A 21,616-nucleotide genomic window follows, 5' to 3' on the forward strand; every position below is an offset into this window, starting at 1 on the left:
TGACCTTGCTAGCTATACGACCTCGTATCAGAGGAGGCCATTGGGCACTGCAGGAGCACAGTCCGTCTGACTTGCTTTAAATGATTATTTTAGGCCGGGAAGAACAGCTCCCAAGTCATCTCGAGTCAAGCATGATAAATCCCATCCAAAGTTGACCACTTTGAACAGGACGGAGCAAAGGAGCTTTGTTCAGCAGAAGATACAACCCATCCTCCTCCCCTGGCATGAGACAACAGGGCGCACAACTAACAAAACCAAGAAGCCAAGTTCATGGGAAATCAGAGGAGAAAAGGAATGTGGGTTTTCTCCGAGTTGCCCAAAACACGTATATTTAATATTCTACAAAACTGGAAATCCAGAAAAAATCCCCACATTTTTGGAAAGAGCAAGACAGCAAGCCTTCGCAGGAACTCTTCGACTCTGAGAGCCCCAAGCAGGCTCCTGCCCCAGAGCCACCTCCGACAAAGCCAAGCCCCAGCAGACGCACCCCAAGGCCACCGTTACAGCTCCCTCCTCTGCCTTTTGCAGGCACCAGTACAGCCAGAACTAGAGGAGTATAAAAATAACCAAAGCTGGAACTGGGTAATGAAGGTACTGTGTTAATCAGGCTAATAGGGAGGCTCAACGCCAAGGATTGCTGACTGGATGAAGAAGGGTTTCATTAATGGGTGCTACTGGCTTATCCTGGAGGAATACTGCAACAGCCTGGCCTCTCCTTAGAGCTGCGAGAGCTGCCAGTGACCTGCCTGAGAGTGTCCTTACGTGCCTTCAATTCATCAGCTCTGCCTGCAGATGAACTGTTGTCTCACGAAATCAGCCAGTCAGCGAAACGTCCCTTCCCCTCCATGCCTCCCGGATCCACTCTAGAGGGGCTCTCTGGGGAGCACGTCTTGCATTTTATATTGTCATGCTGAAATCTGCCAAAGCCACGTACCCTGCAATTAAAGCGACATCCTGATCCAAGAGAAGAGGCAGTACTAGAAGGCAGCCCTGGGCTAGAGAACAGAGGGAACAGCAAGCTGCGGTGGGGAGCTGGGGTACTCCTGGGAAGCCAGGAGGTGGGAATGCCTGTAGGAGAGCAGGGAAAGCTCAGCAAATCCTGGAAGAGCTGCTGATGCACAGAAAAAGCTAAAGGCACCGCATGGAGAAGGCTTCCCACACCATCTCAGACTGGCTGGTAGAACATGCGACAAATACAAATACTTGTCTTATTCTGAAGTTCTGGGGTCGTTTTTTAAAGCAGAACTATTGCCTATTTCTCCTACAGCAACGCAGGGACAGCTTGCCATGAAGCTTGCACGTTGAGGGTAGGAAAAGCAGCCCCTGTTGTTTGGATCAGTGCACAGCCTGCGTGCAAATGAAATGAGAATCCTGCAAAGCATCCCGTGGGAGGCTGCAACGTGGTGTACCAGCCAGGGTCTGATCTGGGGGGGGAACAGATAACTGACTTCATCAGGAGATGAAGTCTCCTAAGGCACCTCTGGAGGACCAGGAGCGGCCCGGGGTGCAGGAGCTGTTGTGTGTCTGTGGCCATGCTGCATGTCAAGACATCACCAAAATTCACGGGTGCATCCAGGCGGAGAGGAGGCGGACGCAAACATGCAGGCAGCGTGGGCTGAAGCTTCCTGGTCCAAAGCTAAAGCACAGTTTGAGGAGAACCCAGGGCTCTAGAGGAACTGTGCAATTAGGAGTGTTTTGGCACTTAATTGACAGGGGAATTGGTCACCGAGGCACTTCTGAAAAAGGCCACCTTATGCTCATCTTTATCTTCAAACATCTCCATACAAATAAAATCTAGTCCTTAGCACTCCTGCCCAGAAGGGGAAGCCACCACAGCCGTCAGTAATCACGCTGCCAATGCTTGCCAGAAAATAATCAACTTGCTCGCTTGCTGGCGAGCAAGAGGACCCAACCCCCAAACCCACCTCCCTCACTGCAAATAACAGATGGGAAACGGCGCTTGTCCAGAGAATCGAGCTGCGGAATAAGACAGTGCCATTTCATCCTATTAGTCACTTCTTAACCAGTTTTCTTTTCTCTAGTTAGCACTCCCCGAACTAACTGAAGGCTGCTAGAGCAAGTCTTCTCTTCCCAAAGGGCATGAGGAGGCATTAACCCACATGAGGCTCTGCAGACCCTCTGGGTTTTAAAGGCAACCTCCAGCTCCTGCGCCTCGCCGTTCGGATGATCTTTATCCACACCACACAGCCACCGATGCAGAGATGAAGGAAATATTCAAAGAAAACAAGCTTCGCGACTAACCTTGGTCTGCCATCGCACGTAGGACGGTGCTCCCCCAGTAGCATCCCCCTTGGCTAAGGCACCGATCGAGCTGCTAGCTCCTCGGTACGCGCAAGCATCCCGTTCTTCACTACTCGCCCTTGCTGGCAGAGAGAAGCGGATGGGCAGGAGGAAACCTTGCCAGTGCCAGACCCAGGCGCTCGCTCCTCTGCTCCCCCCGGAGAGTGGGTCCCCCCGCCAAAGCAAGGCGCTGCCTAGCTAAGCACGCCAGCAGTGCCGCCGCCCGAGGCGAAGGGACAAGTCCTTCCAGTTCATTAGGGAAGGTTTCTTGTGCAATTTGCTGCCTCACTAGCTCCTGTTTAGACAGCCTTTGTTCCCTGTCCGCAGGAGCGCATGAAAGGTTTGGACGTATATGTCTATACGTGCTCAGAGGATGCTGTCCCCCGGGCTTGGTCAGGGAGGATTGCAAAGAGCTCACCCCAGGTTTTAACCTCTCGAGCTTTGCACGTCAATGCGCTCTAAGTGCAGCCCCAGGTCCCCTTCCCGCTCCGTAATGCGGGACTTCCACAGGAGCCCTCGCGGTCAAGGAAAGCCTAATGGCTTGCTTTGCCTTTTTCTGCTGCTGCTCCCGTAGCCTGCCGCCAGCCAAGGGACGGATGTCCAGAGTAACAGGAGCCTCCGGTCCTGCTCACTTATTGTCTTCTGCAGAACTAAAACAGCAGCCTGGGAGGGAACGGAAGAGCTCAAAAAACTTTCCTTTCACCGGTACTCCTGCCCAAAGCAGAGAAATACATGAGGCCATGGGGTTTCTCTGGGTGCAGAGTGGCTACCCCATACGGCAGCGATGCAATTCATAGCTATAATGCTATAAAGAGCAAATAGACTTACAACAGATTCATTTAGAAGCAGCCCAGTTTCCTGTTGGTAACACAAAATAAAATCATCATTCATTTACTGCATGGCTCCACATTTACTCAGTTATGAGTGGTCCTGCTCCAGCCTTGCCCATGAGTTTCTGGCTCCTTTGGGAATCCTCCTGGATAATTACAGCAATAGGAGATAATGGCTGTAGGTCAGGGACTAAACTAAGCACGCTTGAATATTTGAAGGTCCTTTTCCACCCCAAACTTTGCATTACCTTGGCAGCATCAACATCTGAGTACAGCACAGGGCAGAGAGGATCACGATCCTCTGACCCAGTAGCAAGCATCTGGGACAGAAGTTTTAAACAATAAAGACAAACCTGGTGCTAGCATAAATAGCCCAAAGTATTTTCAGAGACAGTCACAGACCAGGTGTTACGGCCTCACATTTTCTCCACACTGAAGGAGCCAAGTTAGGTCTCATTTATCCTGGGCCAATAAGTATTTATGAGTGAAGCGGCTGGAGAGAACAACTTCTGCAAATTAATGTATCGGAGTGGATCAATGCATCAAAGCAGAATGTATTTTCTGCCTTTCTTTTTTATTGTTATTCTGGATTAAATATGTAATAAACGCTCTTGCAGGATTTAAGGCCTGAAGATAGACAAGCTATTGCACAATCTTTTTACATACCTAAACAGATTTAATTGCTCAATTATTCCAGATAAACACGATAAGTTCCCTGCCATGAATAATTTATAATCCAGCTAGCCACACAATCTATGAAACACAAATCTATGGCTGCGGCAAAGGAAAAGCAAGCAGATGCCATGATCCCGAGACATGCCGGCTTGTTACCAAATGCTGACCAAAGGAGCAATAGTGTAGGCTTCTCAGGGCAGGTCTGATCTTGCCTGAAATCACTTGGACAGCCTGTACCTTCGTTTGGGTTATTGTGTTACTTCGAGGATGCAAATAAATAGGCACAAAGTTTGGACGTGCACCTGGGAGGAGATAGGCACAGCACATACCCCCTTCTGTTCACGGTCCGGACACTGCTGGGTGTCCCGCACAGCTCTCCTCAGGAGCTGGCTGTGCTGGTTTCTCCAGGAATTTCATTAGATGATTGTGACGGAGCTTAAGAGCTGCAGTGAAGCACAGCGGGATGCAGCGCACTGGAGGACGGAGGCCTGACAGGGCTATCACGAGGGACGGCACTCAGGACCTCGCGGAGGAGGCAGGAGAAAGAAAGGTCCCGTCCAGCCAGGACTTACCACGCTCAGATAGGAGAGACCCGAGAGGGGGACCTGGAAGGTATCCAGAAGGAGGGTTAATCCTAAACCCATGACGAAGCCATCCCAGGCAGCCCCCTTCCCATGGCAGAGGGGTAACGAACCGCAGCGCTGAGCACTGCCCTGGGAAACCTGTTGTACCAACCACACATCGACCGGTAAGAGGGGCAGGTACAGCCTCCGGGCTCCAGTGACCCCGGACAAACACAGAATGCTTTCCCACGGGGCTCGGGGCTCTATCATAAACCTTGAGTATCTTTATGACTCTCTGAAAAGCAGATGAGAGGCACTGGGGGGTTTTCTCCAGCCCGGGCACCCAGCACTGCCTTTCCCTGCCCCACTCCCTCCTTTTTCCAACAGATGCTCCTACGCCTGAATTTTATTTACACTGCTGCTTTGTTCCAATAAATCCGCATTAAAGGCTTCGGGATTTCGCCCTGGTGTTCAGAAGCAGCAAGACAAGAGGGCTCTAAGGGCCTCTGAAAGGTTTTGGCTCTACCCTCTGCCCCCAGACAGGATCAAACAAGCCTGCATCGCTGCTGACAGATGTTTGTCTAGTTTGGTCTTTACAACTTCCCATCAGTTGTGGATTTACTGGGTGGGCAGCAAAAGGGAGAATAAAGGGGCTTTGGCTTAACCATCCTCACTGCTAGAAAACATTCCCTATATACTAACCTAAATCTTCCTTGCGGTCTAAGTCCATTACTTGCTGTCCTACAGACCACAAACACCGAACAGCGGCTATTCTATTCAGTAAAAACAGTCGGCCAACAGCTTCTCTGCTGAAGGCATCCACTGGGGGAAGAACATCCTGGCACCAAGGCCACAACGTGCAAAATGTCTCCTAGAGGCAACCAGCCACCACCTTCAAGCTGTGGAACTCTTGGTCTTGATGTCCCCTGGGCTCCATGGCACCTCCATGGCCTTCAGATCCAGTTAATGGGTTTTTGCGCTTCCAGGTACAGCTTCTGTGCATTTTTAGGAGCTGCTCGGGCAGCTTTGGAGGACTGCATGCTATGAAAGGAGCTCAGCCTTGCATGGTCCCATCAAAGCAGCCTACAGACCACCTGCCCCCAGACCCACCTCCTGTCTTGCCTTCTTCTGGAGAGATCCACTTGCGTGGCCCTGGCACCTGAAACGGGCTTACAAGCATAGCCATAAACACCAGAAACAGCTTGGCCAGTCACTAGCTACCTATTTTAATAAATTAGAATAGGCTTTCTGTGTTGGAATTCCTACCCCCATCCAAATGCACCTGGACCCAGCTCATAAGTCATCATCTACTAAGTAAAAAAACCAACTCTAACACAAAAATCTGCAAACAATCAGAATTTGAACACATACCTGTAAAGCCACATCACTGTGAATTGAGGTTTTTATAGCCAATATATACCCTCTAAGAAGGGGATACTTAATTGCAAGCCAGTCTACAATAGCAATCACCCTGTCTTCAAAAAAAAAAGCTAGTTGCAAACCAAGATTAAAATTGGTCATTTAAACCACCATTCTTGCTTGCTGATCTAAAGTCATTATTGCCATGGAGATCTAAACTGATACACCCCAGAAAGGCGAATAAACTCTTAATCAAAAAGAATCCTGCTATTCGAAAGGCTGCCTCTTCTGTCATCACCCAAGCCAAAATATGAAGTTACCCAATCAGGGGAGCTCTCTGCTGCCCTCCTGATGGGGAGCTCAAAGGATCACCATAGAGCAACCTGCCTGGGACCCCTCAAGCCCAGCTTAAAAGCCTGGGCAAGCTTACAAGGAAAGCTAGTTTCGTTCTGCTCAAACGAGGGGCTGAGTCCTTGATTACAAAACTAGAAACTGTTAGAGAAGAGAAAAAATTTCAAATAGAAATCACTCAGTTTTAAAAAATCAGCAGCAAATCTTTCCTCCACCTTTTTGGGCTTCTTAGCTTTTTTCTTTTTTTTTTAAAGATCTCCAAACAGCAGCAGCTTTGGGTCAGCACAAAAAAAAACCAACAAAAAAACCCAAACCCACCATGCAAGAATTTTTTCACAAACACCCTTTTTGTTCACACACACCACCGTCAACTGCTATTTTAAGGTTGCCATTAGCCCCTTATTGCCCGCACGGCTGGCTATTGCACCCCACGGTGCACAGGGAGCATCCCCCTTGCCGAGATGGCGTTCCCACTGCTGAGCTACAGCAGCATTTCTAGCACCGGTGGCTGCAAAGAGAAGATGGAAAGAGAGATGGAGATGTATTGGACACAGTGGTGCATGCAGCCCTAAGCAATAAATACCAGAGAAATAAATCAGGTTGCTCATTTGAACAAAGTATTTAAGAGCTCCTCGATGAGGGCATCTGTCCACACCATCACAGCCGACAACTCTGTCTGCAGGAGCGGACCAGTGTTTAATGAAATCTCAAATTAACTTGTCAGGCAAGGGGAAAAAAGAAAAAAAGAGAAAAAAAAAAGCTTCTCTTACTTGCAAATAGTGTATTTTTCGTTAAAGCATCACAGCTGTGACAGACAGCTGTCTCCAGGCAGCCATCCTATGCCTTTGGCAGGACATTTCTGAGAAGGTGCACAGTTTCTATAAAAGCATTCCTTAGTCCAGCCCTATAGCTCAATACATAGTCTATAGGTGCCAAACACGCCCAGCACCTCCACGCCACGTCCCTTCCACCGGTGCTGCCGCCGCAGCCACGGAGCACATTGGACCGGATGATAAGCGATGCAAGCTGCGGCGCTCCGGGAACGGCACTGCTCCATGTCCATGCAGACAGAAAGGAAACTACAGAGGAGCAAACCACACAGTTCAAGCTGATTTCACCCCCTTGATTTGCTCCAGTGCCAATTAGAAACCCCTTTCAGGGAGAAACAATAAATCTTGTCACAGTGCAATGGCCTCAAACCCAGATGACTTAAGTGCGATTACCAGCCACGGGACTGACTCTGATCTACAGGGCGTTTTTCGCAGGCGGGATAGCAGGAGCAGTCACTGCTCCCTCCGTTTTCAGGTGTACAGCTGGATACGTCTCACTCCTGATTTTCAAGTGTTGTGCGTCAAGACCTCTAGCAGAACAGCGGGAGCCATGCCAACTGCGAGCAATCAGACCCAAACTGCCTTAAATTGGGCAGATAAGGGTTGGATTGGCCAGCAAGAGGGAAGCAGCAAGACCTGTGCACCAGGGCAGGGAAAACATTTTACATCCAAATAAACACCACCTTCCCATAAGCTTTTTATCTGCCCACAGCCTCGTCTGTTGGTGTTAACCCCCTGGCTGGCTGGGCTGGCTCCTGGCACTCTGCAGAGAAGGAAAGGAGAAGCAGGTCTGAACCTCAGCATGCAGCAGGCATTGGGATGCGAAATGGCACACCGGGCATGACCAACATCACCTTGGGGGACGCTGCTTATCGGCACACAGCGACCCACTCGCCCAGGGAGACGGTCTCACCACGCTGAGACCTTTGCTTCCTGGTGGGATGCAGGCTGGGTGGCACGGGGCAACTGCCTGCAGCTGGAAGTCATGGGAAAAGGGGTTGGCTGGAGGAGAAAGGGGACATGGGGCAACAGCCTGAGCTGGCCAAAACCATCAGGAAGGGCAATGAAGCCTTCACTTTTTACAAAAAGTAATGTAGCGCCTAATGTTGGCTCTTGGTTGGGGTGGCATGGGTTTGAGATCACTTAATGCAGCGGTGCTGGAGCTGTTTAGAGCCCTTCAAAAGACATGTCCTTCAAACCTATCAGATCATGGGACTTTCCTGGGCAGACCTGTAAAAACTTTACACCCAGGACCTGCATAAAGCATTATTTCAACATGTCCTCTGGGTCTCAATGAGAATTTAGCACCTGGAATTAGTTATGGAAAACAATATTTCAGAAGCCGCTGGATTTTTTTTCTTCCTAATTCAATAAAGCAATAACGATCGTCTGCTGAGAGCAAGTAATGGGATCCCAGAAGCAGCTCAAAGACAGATGGCAGCAGCAGCATGCCTGTTTGGTAATATTTCTCAAAGCGCTCTCCAATTTGAAAGCCACAATCATATCATCTGGAAAATTAATATGGCAGGTCAGAACATAAGGTAGAGTTTGTAAAAACGGATTTCAGGGTATTAGCTGGCCTGGCCCAGCATCTCAGTACTGACTTGGGACTCCAAAAAAATCAGGATTCATGCCCCAGTCTGCCAAAGGTCCCTTGGGCAGGTTGCTCCAGACTAGATGAAAGCAACACATCTGGGTACGAGGGCTCAGTTTAACTGGGCTTCACCCTTTGGGGGCGTGCCCTCCTCTGCCCCAGCACCGTTGGTCTCACATTGGCATGCTGTGCCCCACCAAACACAAAGGGTATTTACTTTTCTCAAAGCTTGAAAGGTTTTGCAATATGTAGAGAACGTATTGCCCATTGCAGGCAAAACGGAGGCAGACACGCTCAAGGACAAGCCTCTCCCCACAATAAGTATGTTCATTATTACTGAGGAATCCAGAAATTCAGGTATTTCAACTCTTCCTCAGGTCCCCAGGGTAATTTTAGCACAGACCACTAGTTTTTAGCCAGACCTTTCCAGTAGACCTGGTATTTTATCTACTGGGCATCATACTCTGTTCACAGGGGGAAGGAGCAGCAAACAGTGCCTTCCAGGAGATCAGGAGAAATATGGGATATCTCCCAGGGAAGAAAGCAGACACGGTACATCTGAGAGGACAGGAGGGGCTGAGCAGAACCGATGTGCAGCCCAGAGCCACGATGAAGCTGATTTTGGGGGAACCCCACACCCAAGGAGTTGCAGGGACACAGCCTTTCCAGCTTCCTCCCCTCACCTATGTCTTTATGGATCAGGGTACTCTGCAGTTAAGAGAGACGGGGGGAAAAACCCCAAAACTATAATCCCAAGGGGAGTTCCCATTCCTAGAGCCAAGCCTAGCAGTGCCCCCACTCCAGCATGCCCAGCTGTCTGCTGCACGATACGTGCACCCCTATACATTTGCATCCTTAGCAGGCTTTTAATAGGGAACGCTCGCTGAGCCCATGTTTCTAGCAAAGCTGAGTTACGTGCAGCGACAAGCTCATTTGCTCTTTGGGGACGGGGCTTCAAATAGCTGCTCGCTTGTGGCAATTAAAACGGGCAGAGCGCTGCCACCGACTCTGCTAGCCTGTGCTGTGACTGATGCAAGTGCCGTCTGTAGCGCTCTGATAAGGATATTGGATGATTCAGAATAATCTGGGCTTTGCTGAACATATGAGCCCGGGTGTTTGTGCTTCTGTTTCCATCTAACAGGAATACTGTGTTATGCTCATTAGAAGGGGGAGAGGGTGGCTGGAGGTAGGTGGGCACCAAAACTTCCTCTCCATAAGACTGATGGGCACATCTGTCCTGCCCACCACTCAGGTCTCTTCCATGAAGGTCTTCAGCTCAAGGGTCTGGCCAGTCTAACCCCACGGCTTGGACACAGCCAGGGTGACAGAGCAGGCAGGGAGGGAGCAAAAAGTCAGCGTTAAGTCTTCTTCCCATCTTGGGGGATTTTCCTGAGCCACGACCTGGCAGCAGGGCTGCTGCACAAGCAGTCGGAGCTCAGTTAAGATGCGGGAGATGGGCATCAAAGTGGGCATGGCAGAGGGCAGGAGGAAGGGGAGGGACACACCGGCCCTTCCGTCTTCAAAACTGACTTCCATCTGGGTTAGTGCCATGTTATGTCCGTGCCTTAACTTGTTCTGACAAACCTTTAATCCCACAGACCTGCTGCATAGTCTACTCCCATCCCATTAAGACCACATCTCGCTCTCTGGATTTCCCTTTTGAGCCATTCCAGCAACTTGGCTTTGATTTCATCCGGAGTAGGAAGCCAAGCCAACGGCACAGCCTATTTACAACATGAACCGAATCCAGAACTGAAACATCCCACCCTTCAGCTGTCCTTGATCAAAAGGTTTACAGCCTAGATAAAACGGCATTTCAATCAGAGTTAAAATAACCAGTTTTCATAGTCCAATTAGCACCATACCCCCTCAGATAAGGGCTGCCCAGGAGCACGGCTGCATATTCAGTCTCTGAGATGAGGAGCTGGGTACAACAGAAGGGTGAGGTCTGGGAGCAAGGCTGTACGAGCTTGAATTAAGGTGGTGAGGAACACCTCTGCAGGCACGAACTGCTGTGCCACAAACACCTTTCTGCAGTCACAGGACTGTTTTCAGAAGTCTCTAATACTACTCAGTCTGCCACACTCTGTAAATCCCTTTGTAGCACCTAAAAGCGACCATGGCTAAGAAAAAGGGTTAGGAAGAAGCAAGCTGGTTTCTGATGATGGGAGCCCATGCAGGTCTATAAATAGCAATAGTGATCAGCTAAAACTCAGGTCAAAAGAGACGCTGCCGAGATGTCACCACCTCTGCCAAGCACCGCTATCTTTAAGGACCAGGCAGACCTCGAATGTCGTCACCAGCCAGGGCGAGAAGAGCCACATCACAGCATCTCCTCCCGCACCGGGGGTCTCCCACTGGGCACCCTTCTGCCACGACAGAAACATGGCCCCCAAGACAGCACCGCAGGGGGGTACAAAGTGGGTGCTAGTGGGGAGGGTCTGGCGCCCCCCATAACAACCACCCTGCTCTCCGCTGCTTTGTAGGAAGATGGTAAATAGGAATGAATTGGCCTGGGATTAACTCAATTCCCGTCGAGGCACTGAAAGCGCTTGAAGTTTCCTCCTAAGCGCTCCCTGAAGGCAGCGCAGCATTTCACCATTAAGCACATTGCAAAGACGACCGTACAAGCGAGGGCTGTAAAGCCTTGTGCAATTGCTGCTCTCTGGGATATTTTGTGTGCGGTGAGCGGGATGCAGAGGGACACTCAACCACGTGTGAGATTTCACGTGCTCGACTGGTAGGAAAACCTCGAGCGGCATCCACACGAGCAAAGTAGCTCCATCCACCACCACAGGCTGTAAATGATCTTATTCCTCTACCCGGGGACATCCAGAGGAGGGAACTGAAAGCAAGCAGCAGACACAGCAAAGCTTTCAAAAACATGGGGAGCCTCTGACTCGGTACCCCACTCTGCTTTGAAGAGCTTGACAGCCGCTTCCATTCCTCCGCTTGCTTTTCTTTTTAATGATAAAAGTGATATGCGAGTTGAAAGCCAGAGGAAAACCATGTCTCGTCCAAGCAAACAGCTTGCCGTAACTTAATGTACCGAGGGAAGGACGATGCAGGGCGGTGGTGGCTCAGCGCGTGCAGCTTGCTGGGCTTGGTATTTATCAAGAGACAGAAGATGCCAAGAAGAAAGCAGGCCACTTCCCATCTCTCAGGAGTATTTATATTTACTTGCAGTTGTTTTTATTACCCCTCTCCACCGCAGCGTCGCTCCGGCATGTGGGAAGCCACGCTCTCCTTTCCCCTCTGAACAATTTAACGTGTCACCGCGGACCTTTCTGTTTCCCTGCAGTCAGGTCCCTGCTGCCGCAGCTCACTGGAGCCAGCCGTCAGCGGAGGGGAGCATCTGAGAGCAACACCAGCCCCATTAGTCACCGGGAACCATTTAGCCAAGATAGTTTTTGACATTTTCCACAAGTGAATTTTGCATTATTTGAATCATCTACGCAGAGCGCAGCGAAAGGCGGCATACTGGGAGGAACAGCCAGAATTACTCATGAGCTTTTTTTTTTTGTTGTTGGCTCTAACTTAAATTGTGATCCGTTGAACAGACAAGTCGCACGTCGCTGCAGATGGCTGGGAGAAGCCCCTGCTCGGGCTGCAGCAGAGGCCAAAAAGGCAAACAAGTCATTTCTATGTAGAAAGCCTCAGCAAGTACAAGTATGCTACGCTCCAGCTTTGTATTAGTTGCTTTATTGAGTGCTAATCATCCCATTAAAAAAAGGTAGAGCAGAAATAAATAAAATAAAAAAGGCCCAACCAAGAGATAACAGAAGCGTTCTTCACTGCAACGCTGCAGATGCAGGATGAAATGAGGGCTGAGATACTTGGTGTAGGGATAAGGGGATTAAGAGGTGAAGGGCAGTGGCGAGGAAGCGCTAAAATGCAGGAAATACACACACACACACACGCAACCTGTTGGTCCAGGGCGATAAATTCAAGGTTCCCATCAATATTTTCTCACCATAAAAAATACAGAATATTCACTGCAATCACAAAGGGCCTATTTTTAGCGCCTCGCTCACGAGGTGCTCTTGAAGAGAGCTGTAGGGCGTCTTCAGGTAGGCACATCCCCAGCAAGCGCTGGTCCCAGCAGCGGGGACGGGAGCTGCCCCGTGGCAGAGACGGGGCCAAGCATCCCTGCCCCGGCGGGTGCTTCTCAGGGCAGATGCAGCCCGAATCGCTGCATCCTTATGAGAAGGCAGCAGCCATGACAAGCCCTGGCTCCTGCAAACAGCATCACATGCTGTGCATACAGGTCACTGCTGGCTGAAGCTCTGCTAAAAACAAACAACAAATTGGAATAAAACTCGCATTTCTCTCCTATTGCGCAGCCTGATCGAATGGAAAATTTCTCCTGGATCTGCAACGTAACACGAACGACAGATTTATTTTTACAGCTGTATCATGAAGAAGGATGATCTCAAAAGAGAAATCATTCTGAAATGGGCAACTTGACTCAGCAACTCAGCGGTCTTGATGGATATGGGGTGCAACATTGCCACATACAGATGCAAAGAGCTGTCTAACACCACAGCAGCACACAAATCCTGCCTGCCCAAAGGTTTCCTGGGTTTTGACTTGCCCACAGGAGGAAAAAACATACTCCTGAGCTTGCAGAAAGGTGCACAGAAGGGAGGACCGGCACCTACACAGCCTTACTTCCCCAGCTACCCACTCCTCCACCACAGCCACCACGAGCGTGACACCTGGGGGTGAAATCCCCCGGGGGATGCCAGACCAGAGAAACACATACTGTTAAATAGTATCCCACTATACGATCTGCTTTTTGAGATCCAGCATTTACACACCCAACACCCGTTCTTTAAGGGGAGGGGGGATTATAATCTCTAAATACAGCCGCACGTTTCTGCACGGGCACAATAATACATCCTCGAGATGCAGTGCTACACGTATGCTAACAGCTGAGGCTGGAGGCTGCTTCACAGCCAGGAAAATGAATAGCCAGCGAGGTCCCAAGGGCAGGAGAAAACCTTGTTGGCTTTGCCGTTCAGTAAGAGAAGAGACCGTGTAAATGTAATCTCACGGCTCCTCCCCTGCTGTCACTCCCATCGCAAAGAGCTAAATCAAACACGGAGCTGACGCACCCAGAGAAAACTTTGAAATTTAGGAGATGCCACGCCAGCATCACGCCACAGCTTCTGAATGAAGAGCCGAGAAGGAGAAGGACCGCTTTTGTTGTTTGAAAAGGCAGAGAGAGACAAGGGAGATTAAATCTCTCATAAAAATCACGTTTAACTATCTATCAGCAAGTAGATACCCTTTTTCATCCAGTCCTCCAGTCCTCAGCCCTTGGTGCTCCCCCGAGGTCGCTGGACACAGCCAGGGTCCCAGAAACAACCACATTAACACCCAGGAACAATGGGACAGCGTGTCAGAGCACAACATACTGTAAAACATGGCTTCAAGCCACATAAATGACAGAAACATAAATTATAGTTGTGCTCCAATGACTTCAGGGCTACCCGGACCACAAGGGACCTGCACCCAGCTACTCCCCACCAAATCATTTTAGTATCTGTTAGACCCCAGGGCGAAACCACCAACGCCAACGGGGATTTTGCCCAGACTTACACAGCGGCCATCAGAGACTTGTAAATGTTTGGATGTTAAATGAATGACAGGCACAAGATGAGATGGATGACAGGAAGAGATCGGGGATTTACTGCTATTAATAATGGCCATCGTTTTAATGTAGAACTAATAACCCCCCGGGATCCCTAAGCACAACCCTTTGCTCGCGCGGCTGCCGAACCAGTAGGCACTAGTCAAGCTAAAGCCTCCTAAAGCACAAATACTTCAGACTGGGCCCTTAATTCACAAAAACAGCAGGTTTTACTAAAAAAATCAGACACTAACACACTGCAAAGTATAAAATTAAGACAATGAACCAAATGAGAAAAAGCAGCATATGAACACCTTCACAGTTTCTGTGACATTTGGGTTTGGGGGGGAGGGTGTTGGGTTTTTTTAAATTTCTTTTCTTTTCTTTTTTTTTTTTCCCCTCCTTTTTCTGGAAGTCATTTGCTAGATGAATGAGGTGATCCTGTGGGCAGGCACTGCTCCTGCTGGTGGAGCTGGGCTGGAGAAGGCTTTGGACCAAGGCCATCCCTCCAGCATTGACGAGCCCCACTCCTACTGCCAGAGATGCTCTGCTGAGCTCTTTGTCATCCCTCTGCTTCCCCTAACTCCTTCTTCTTTGCTCCGCTTTACCCAAATTTTCTTACGCTACTGAGCAGAAAACCATCTACTGTTACATTATGATAGGATAACTACAGCCCTACACTGTACTTTCATACCCACACTATTTCATTCTCATTTCCTCAGCTGACGGTCTATTTTCCATCAATACCATTTAAAACATTTCTCCACAAAAATAATTTAAAGTTTTTAGGTATCTCCTCCTGCTGCAGATAACTCAAGAGCTGCTGAGAGGTTTTTGCCTCCTGACAAACGACCCCAACCACTGTTGGGAAACCAACCAGCAAGTTTTTAAACCTCCCTGAGATTTTTTACATTTCACTTGCTGAATGTCCGTGATCAAAGGTTGGTGATGATCTTACATGGCAAGGAGCACGTAGGGAACAAATTTATTCTCAGATATTTTAAATATTTCATATTTTCATATTACATTATATTCATAATGTAAAAAATGCAAAGGATCTCTTCAATCTCCCTAAGCAGAGCTAAAAACATGGGCCAGAACTGAAATTTAACAAGTATCACCACTTCATACAGTCACAAATACAGCAAATACATTCAAAATGGCTCAGGGACAAAAGCAGGGACTTCAAAAAGAAAGTAATTTGGTGAAGAACACACATGTATAAATATGCTCCTTTTATTCGGGGGGGGGGGAGGGGGAATCTATTGCGTGCATCTGAATACTTACAAAACTGCATCTGATGAACACGACTACGAATTGGAAAAAGCACAAAAGAAATGTAAGGAAGAACGCAAAGATTTTCTATAAAACGAAACAGTTCCAAGCAAACCTATTAGGCAGCCAGGCATTTTGGGTTTCACTTCAGCACTAAAGCACATATTTTAGTGCTGTGCCACTGCTCTTGATTAAAATCAAAATCAAGTTCTACATTTTTTCGGTTTAGCACTTAGGATGGGGAGGAAATGAATTAAAAGAAACTCAACAAATTTTAAAAGAACACTAAAGAAGAAATTAATTTATCAAATTAGCAATGCACAGTGGCACTTCAAAACCCCAGAGAAACAGAAAGGATGCCTGCAGGTTACTCCTTATGATACCAAACAGAGCAAATCCAATCAGATGAACATGCTGCAGGATCAGTCAGGCGAAAGCCACAGGAGCAGCATTACAAAGTGAAAGATGTACAAAAAGAGGATTTTCTAAACCTATTGTACTAGCTTGAAACCAAGCTATTCCCCCCTGGAGGAGATGACAGCATTGCTGGTACGGTCCTGCAGAACAAGCTGTCCAAAAAAATCCTCAAAGACAACACAGAGGAAAACTCGACAAAAGTTTTAATGAGAAATTAAAAATCCTACTAGAACGTTAGGGCTGCAATGTTGCGTTTAAAATAACACATCTCCATTCAAAACTCCATTTCCTACAGGGGAGTGTAAGCAAACTGTTACATTTTACCATGCTATTTCATAATTTCTTGTCTTTAATGGTGCCATCATAGATAGCTCCCTGCTTCACATTTCCCCTTGCTCAAAATAACCACCTATGGCAAAGGCACTGACCTTCAGGAATAAGTGAATGAATGAGAAAACTGGCACACCAGCACGCGACCAAATTGAAAACGACGGCAGCAGTTATTTTGGAGCACGGAGATGAACAGAGAGAAGAATATGATTATCTACACGTAAAATATTGAGTGACACCGACAGCAGACAGGAACTTCTGTTTGCCCAGTCTTGTGAAACAAGAATGAGCTGGTGCTCAAAGGAATAAAAAGACAGCAAATAAGAAAACCAAAAAAGATTTTTTTTTCTTTTTTTTTTCCTCAGCGAGTGACCAACTCAAGACGGCACAGGGGCCAACCGCTTCATCACGATGGAAATTTATTACCTGCCTTTAAGAGAAAATGACCATCAAGCCACATGAAAAGGAATAAAATAGACAAAGAAAAAGAATATTTCAAAGGCACGTACATGCTTCCGAGCAGAAGGTATCACCTAATTATCGAGTTAAGGCGTTTTGCTTTGCAGCACAGTTAACCTTCCTCTGAAAAATCTGCTCGTGGTATTTTTAAGTGGCAGGATGGAGCGTGATGGACTACAGCTCATACACTAAGTCTGTTGTTATTTTATTTATATATACAAATGCTATTTTATAGCTTTTATATGTATATAAAAAAGTAAAAGACACATCAAGCTTATATAAACACTGCATTTTCAAAACTGGGCTCTCAAAACAGTTTCAGAAACCGTCATGCCAAACAAGTACTTGAGTTCCCACCTCGCCACACCTGCAGTTTCTGGCAGTACCACAGATTGTGCAGGAGAGGATGTACCAAGTAAAACACAATTTTGGTTTTCTTGTGTTTGGTTTTCTTAGAAAATGTGATATTTTTGACTATTTAATCCTGCTAGAGAGCCTTGAAAACAGAAAGAGAAGTTGCAAATCCATGTCTACTGCAGCTCAAAGTAGAAACATCAACTATTCACATGAAAATATATTCATAAGGAAATGCAAATGGAAAATACAACCCCACAAATCACCTCATTAGCAACGCTGCGCAGCCACCCTGCAGCACCTGCTGGGTTCGAGGGACCAGACTGGACGTGTGTTTTTCCCTGCGAGGATGGTCAAGCACTGGAGCAGGCGGGACCAGCACATCCACCCATGGGAGTTTGCTTTGAGTGGAGGTTGGCCTGGGTGATCTCCGGAGGTCCTGTCCAATCCAGCTCCTCTCATCAAGAAAGAGAGCAACCTCCAAGCTGCGTCCCATTAACCCGTTTTAACACCACCAGACCGCTTCAGCCACCTTTCTATGTGACCCTGCAATAGCAGCACAAGTAATTATGCTGAGGAAAGCGAGTCACACTTCAACAAGGCAGTAACCACTGCTGCTCCCCCAGCCAGCCCATCATACAGGCTGCCGACACAAGCTGCAAACACTTCTCTTGGACAGCTGTTTTCATCCCCCAGCTCCTTCAACGACCTACTTACAAGTCATAAGGTTGCTTGCTGTTGAAATGCATATTAAACTCAGAACAAACAAAAAAAACACATCTTTTTTCATCCCGGGTCCAATTTTTAAGATTTGGTGTTTAAAACTGCTCCACAGTCAATCACACTTCAGAGGGCATAGAGACTTAGAGATGCTAAGAGATGGCCTAGAGATGCTAAGGAGAAACTCCACGTGCACACACATTTTAATGCGGGTATCGGCAAGACAGACTCGGGGTAGAGCCCGCTGTGGGAAAGCTCTTAGGGCAAGGCAGAGGAGACAAGTCCAGGCTGAGCAGAAATGGAGCAATTAGCGCATTTTTGCTTATTTGCTGGTTAACCGATACTATTCAGTGTAGTCAGTCAACTTTCAATGCAACGCTTGGACAACAAAATAAATGTTTGGCAAATCTATTTAAAAGTGAAACAGAGAAGTGACCCATGGCATTTCCTTACAGGTGCCTGAATTTCCACCTCAGGGCCCTTAATTAAGATGTGAGACCTTATACTGAGCTTCACAGGGGTAAATACCTCTTTACAGGGGTACAAAAGCAGTACCCAGCTAATTACATCTTCCTATACCAGGGGTATCATCTACTGCAACTCTCCTTCCGCCAGGAAAAGGGACTGGAAGGCAGGAGTCTCTCTCAAACAACGGTGTTTAGAAACCCCTGTGTCTGGTGTCAGGAGCGAGCATTGCACACTTGCTTACCAGAAACCCAGGGGACTTCAGTGCCCGAATCCTGTTTTCTCATGCACTGGAGCAGCACAGTGGCTTTCCAAAGCATAGCTTAAACTTTCTGTTACTAAGCCTGAGAGCAGGAATCCCCATGGTTTGGATCTTAACAGCTGCAAAAAAATCCGTGTCGCTTCCCACCCTGCGTGGGGGTCTCTGACCTGACAGATTGGCACAGGGAGCCCCACACCCCAGCCAGCCCCAGCACCCCCTGCTCACCACCACTGCTGGATCCGTCCCCGGGAACCCTGCACATCCATTTCACACATCCCACGAAACGCTCCCCCAGCGAGGCATCATCTTGTGCACGACTCTTCACACCTCTCCTGCTGCCGAGCTGGGGGAGACGATGCTGTCTGAAACTCATCCGCCACCAAAACATCACCACCTGGGATGAGTCAGGGTCTAAGATGCTCAACACCTTGGGGTTGCCAGCAACTCCCCTGTTCGCCTCCCACTGTTGAGTCCTTCAACTTCAGGACAGTTTGTGTCCACAGACCTCACCTCAGCCAAGCATTCTGAGGTCTCAGCTACAGAGACCAAACCTCTCCAGTGGTCTGCCATTTCTCCTTACCTAATTTACCTCCCTTGTCTCATTAAAGCTCACATTATCACAATTATCCCCCGATTAGCCAGCAAAGCCCTTGCTCTTGGTCAATGCTTTGCAGCCGCCAAAAGCAAAGGTGCAACATCTGTGCTCGCAGAAAACAAGAACTTCTCCTTGCAAACCTCGGCGGCGGCAGCCGCCCCACCACCCATCCGAACCGGCTGGGAAGGCTGCCCGAGGAAGAGGAGGTGTTACCTGGGTGAGGTGTGGGTTGGGGTTGAAGCCGCACTGGTTGCAGACTTTGCTGTGACACTGGGTGCAGGCATTGAAGTTCGGCTGGCCGGGGGAGGAGGTGAGCTCTGTCGTCTTGCATATGGGGCAGAGCGTGCTGCTGGGGAGGGGGGCGATCTGCGGGAGCGAGTAGGGAGAGGTAGGGGTGCTGCCCCGGTCCGGTGATGCTGAGGGAGACTTCCCTGAGCCCTGGCTCCTGGCATCCACCTGCAGCATCCTCCGCGGTCCCTCTGCCGACGGTCCGGGCTGGCCCCGGCCCCTCATCTCCCGGGGGCTCTGGGAGCTGGGTGCAGTCTGTGCCAGGGAGGGGGATGCCGACCGCTGGCCCGTGGCCTGATCCAGCTGCTCCGGTCTCCTCGGCGTGCTGAAACACCATTAAAAATACACATAATAAGCCCAGGTTTAGTACATTTAATGACGCCAGTCAATGTAGAAAACATCTAAAGCACCCTCTCTACCCCTGCAGGCCCAGCTCAGCCAAGGAGGCGCAGCGCAACCGCACTGCAAACCTGGGAAATTGTTCAGATCAGCAGAAGGATACGCTTTACCTTACGAAACGAAGCACGATTTCAGCTTTCTCTTATATAACCCAGCAGCAGAGACGTAATTGAATTATCCGGCGTATTCCGAGTTGAACTTTAGTCAGAAAGTTACACATAAATGAGAAGCGAATGAGAAGTTTGGGGCAGCTCAGCCTCCTGCCAGCCAAGGGCTCCCCGTTAGCACTTCTCCAGCACAAACGCGTGCTCGAAGAGGCGGCAGCAACTCTGGTTTGCAGATTGCGGGGCCCCTTCTGCACGGAGACGGCCAACGCGTGCTAAACCATCTTCTCACAACCTACTTTTATGAGTCGTTGTGGAACAAAAAGACTGCAAAGAGCCCTACTTATTGAAGGAAAACCCCTCCAGAAGCCCAAAGGAGGCAGGAGAACTACTTAGACTTTCTCGACGGTCTAGCTGCCTCCTCCCTGTGCAAGTCACAGGCGAAAGCAACCGAGGGCTTGTTTCCCAGGGGCGAGAGCTGTGGGAAATTAAGAGAGAAAGCATCAGCTCTGCCCTAGCCATCATCACTAAAGCGACACGTGTAGGGAACAGGGGCTTGCATGGGCTGGCTGCCCCCAGCTGAACCCTCTTCTGGGTGACGTGAGTCTTGGCTGGGCAGAAAACCAGCCGGGATGCATCAGGTGGCCAGGACAGAGCTACGAAACCTCCCTGTGAAACCCCAGCTACCCAGAAGGAGCAATGCTGAAGGTGGCATTGCACTCGCTGCTGGTCAGGCAGCGATCCCATAGCCTGCACAGAATACTCAGCACCCTGCAGCATGTGCTCCCTGCCACCCCAGAGCTCAGGGAGAGGGTCCGGTGGCCCCAGGGAGCTCTGGAGCAGCTTCAGCTGCAAGAGCTTTGAGTCCTTGTGTTGGAGAGCACGGCGTGAGTGGCCACGCACCCTACCTCCCGTGTTATTTCAGCGCAGGTACCCTGCAATGTGCTGCTGATGGGTGATGAGTGCACAAGAATGAATCTGCAACGGAAGATGTTTCTGTAATTACAGAATAATTTGGTGCACGTGCTTATCAATAATGCCCACAAATATTTCTCAAAAAGGCAGACGCCCTAATGCTCTCGCTACCTGTGATCTACAGCTGTTTAAGAAAAAAAAATTACCCAGAAACTCAGATTTAATAAATTGCTGATTTACCCAAGCAGGGTCTGACCTTATAAAGGTTTAAAAAGGGAACTTAAATGCATACAACTAATGAAATTCAAAGTGCATGTTGCCACAGTAATAGGAAGTCAGATGAAAATAAATATTAAAATAGCACTTTGGGAATATTTTTCAGCTGCAGATTGAAACCCACTTCTCAGAAGGAGAAATCGCACAATAATAATAAAGCAAAGCAATAAGGGAGTAACTGATCTGCTCCAGACTGAAGAGCAAACCGCACCTGGCCCTGCAGCAAGACACCTGCAGTAAGCCTGGTTTGCACGCCTTGCTCCTCCATCGTGAATACTGACGACCTTGAACTCAGAATTGGGATTTGCTTCCTGATGCTGAGGGCTGCAAAGCTGCTGCCCCATAAAACATGTGGCAGACGTAGCTGATGGAGATGGGAGAGCTCAGTCCCAGACACCAGCAGAAAGTACTGTCGGAAAGCAAAATGCATTTTCGCTCCTTAAATTTAATTCTTATAAAACCAGCAATATATATTCAAATACATACTAGACTAATGATGTATTAAACAACACTGAAATAACAGTATTGGAAAAGTTTAATCTATATAAGGTCAAATATCTGTTGTTCGGAACAAGAAAATGGTTATTCCACCACAAATTTCAATTTTTTTTTTATTTTT

At 48.6% G+C, this 21,616-nt stretch overlaps 1 protein-coding gene across 1 annotated transcript in view; it reads right to left on the reverse strand.

Moving 5' to 3' along the window:
• The window catches only part of BSN (bassoon presynaptic cytomatrix protein), a 97,310-nt gene that overhangs the window by 53,895 nt on the left and 21,799 nt on the right, over window positions 1-21,616 (reverse strand). Inside the window, exon 2 of the mRNA XM_049826738.1 lies at window positions 19,229-19,628. Coding sequence (XP_049682695.1) covers window positions 19,229-19,628 — 400 coding nt within the window. The remainder of the gene's footprint in view (window positions 1-19,228; window positions 19,629-21,616) is intronic.

Source organism: Accipiter gentilis, chromosome 23, assembly GCF_929443795.1.
Source record: "Accipiter gentilis chromosome 23, bAccGen1.1, whole genome shotgun sequence".
Taxonomy (NCBI): domain Eukaryota; kingdom Metazoa; phylum Chordata; class Aves; order Accipitriformes; family Accipitridae; genus Astur; species Astur gentilis.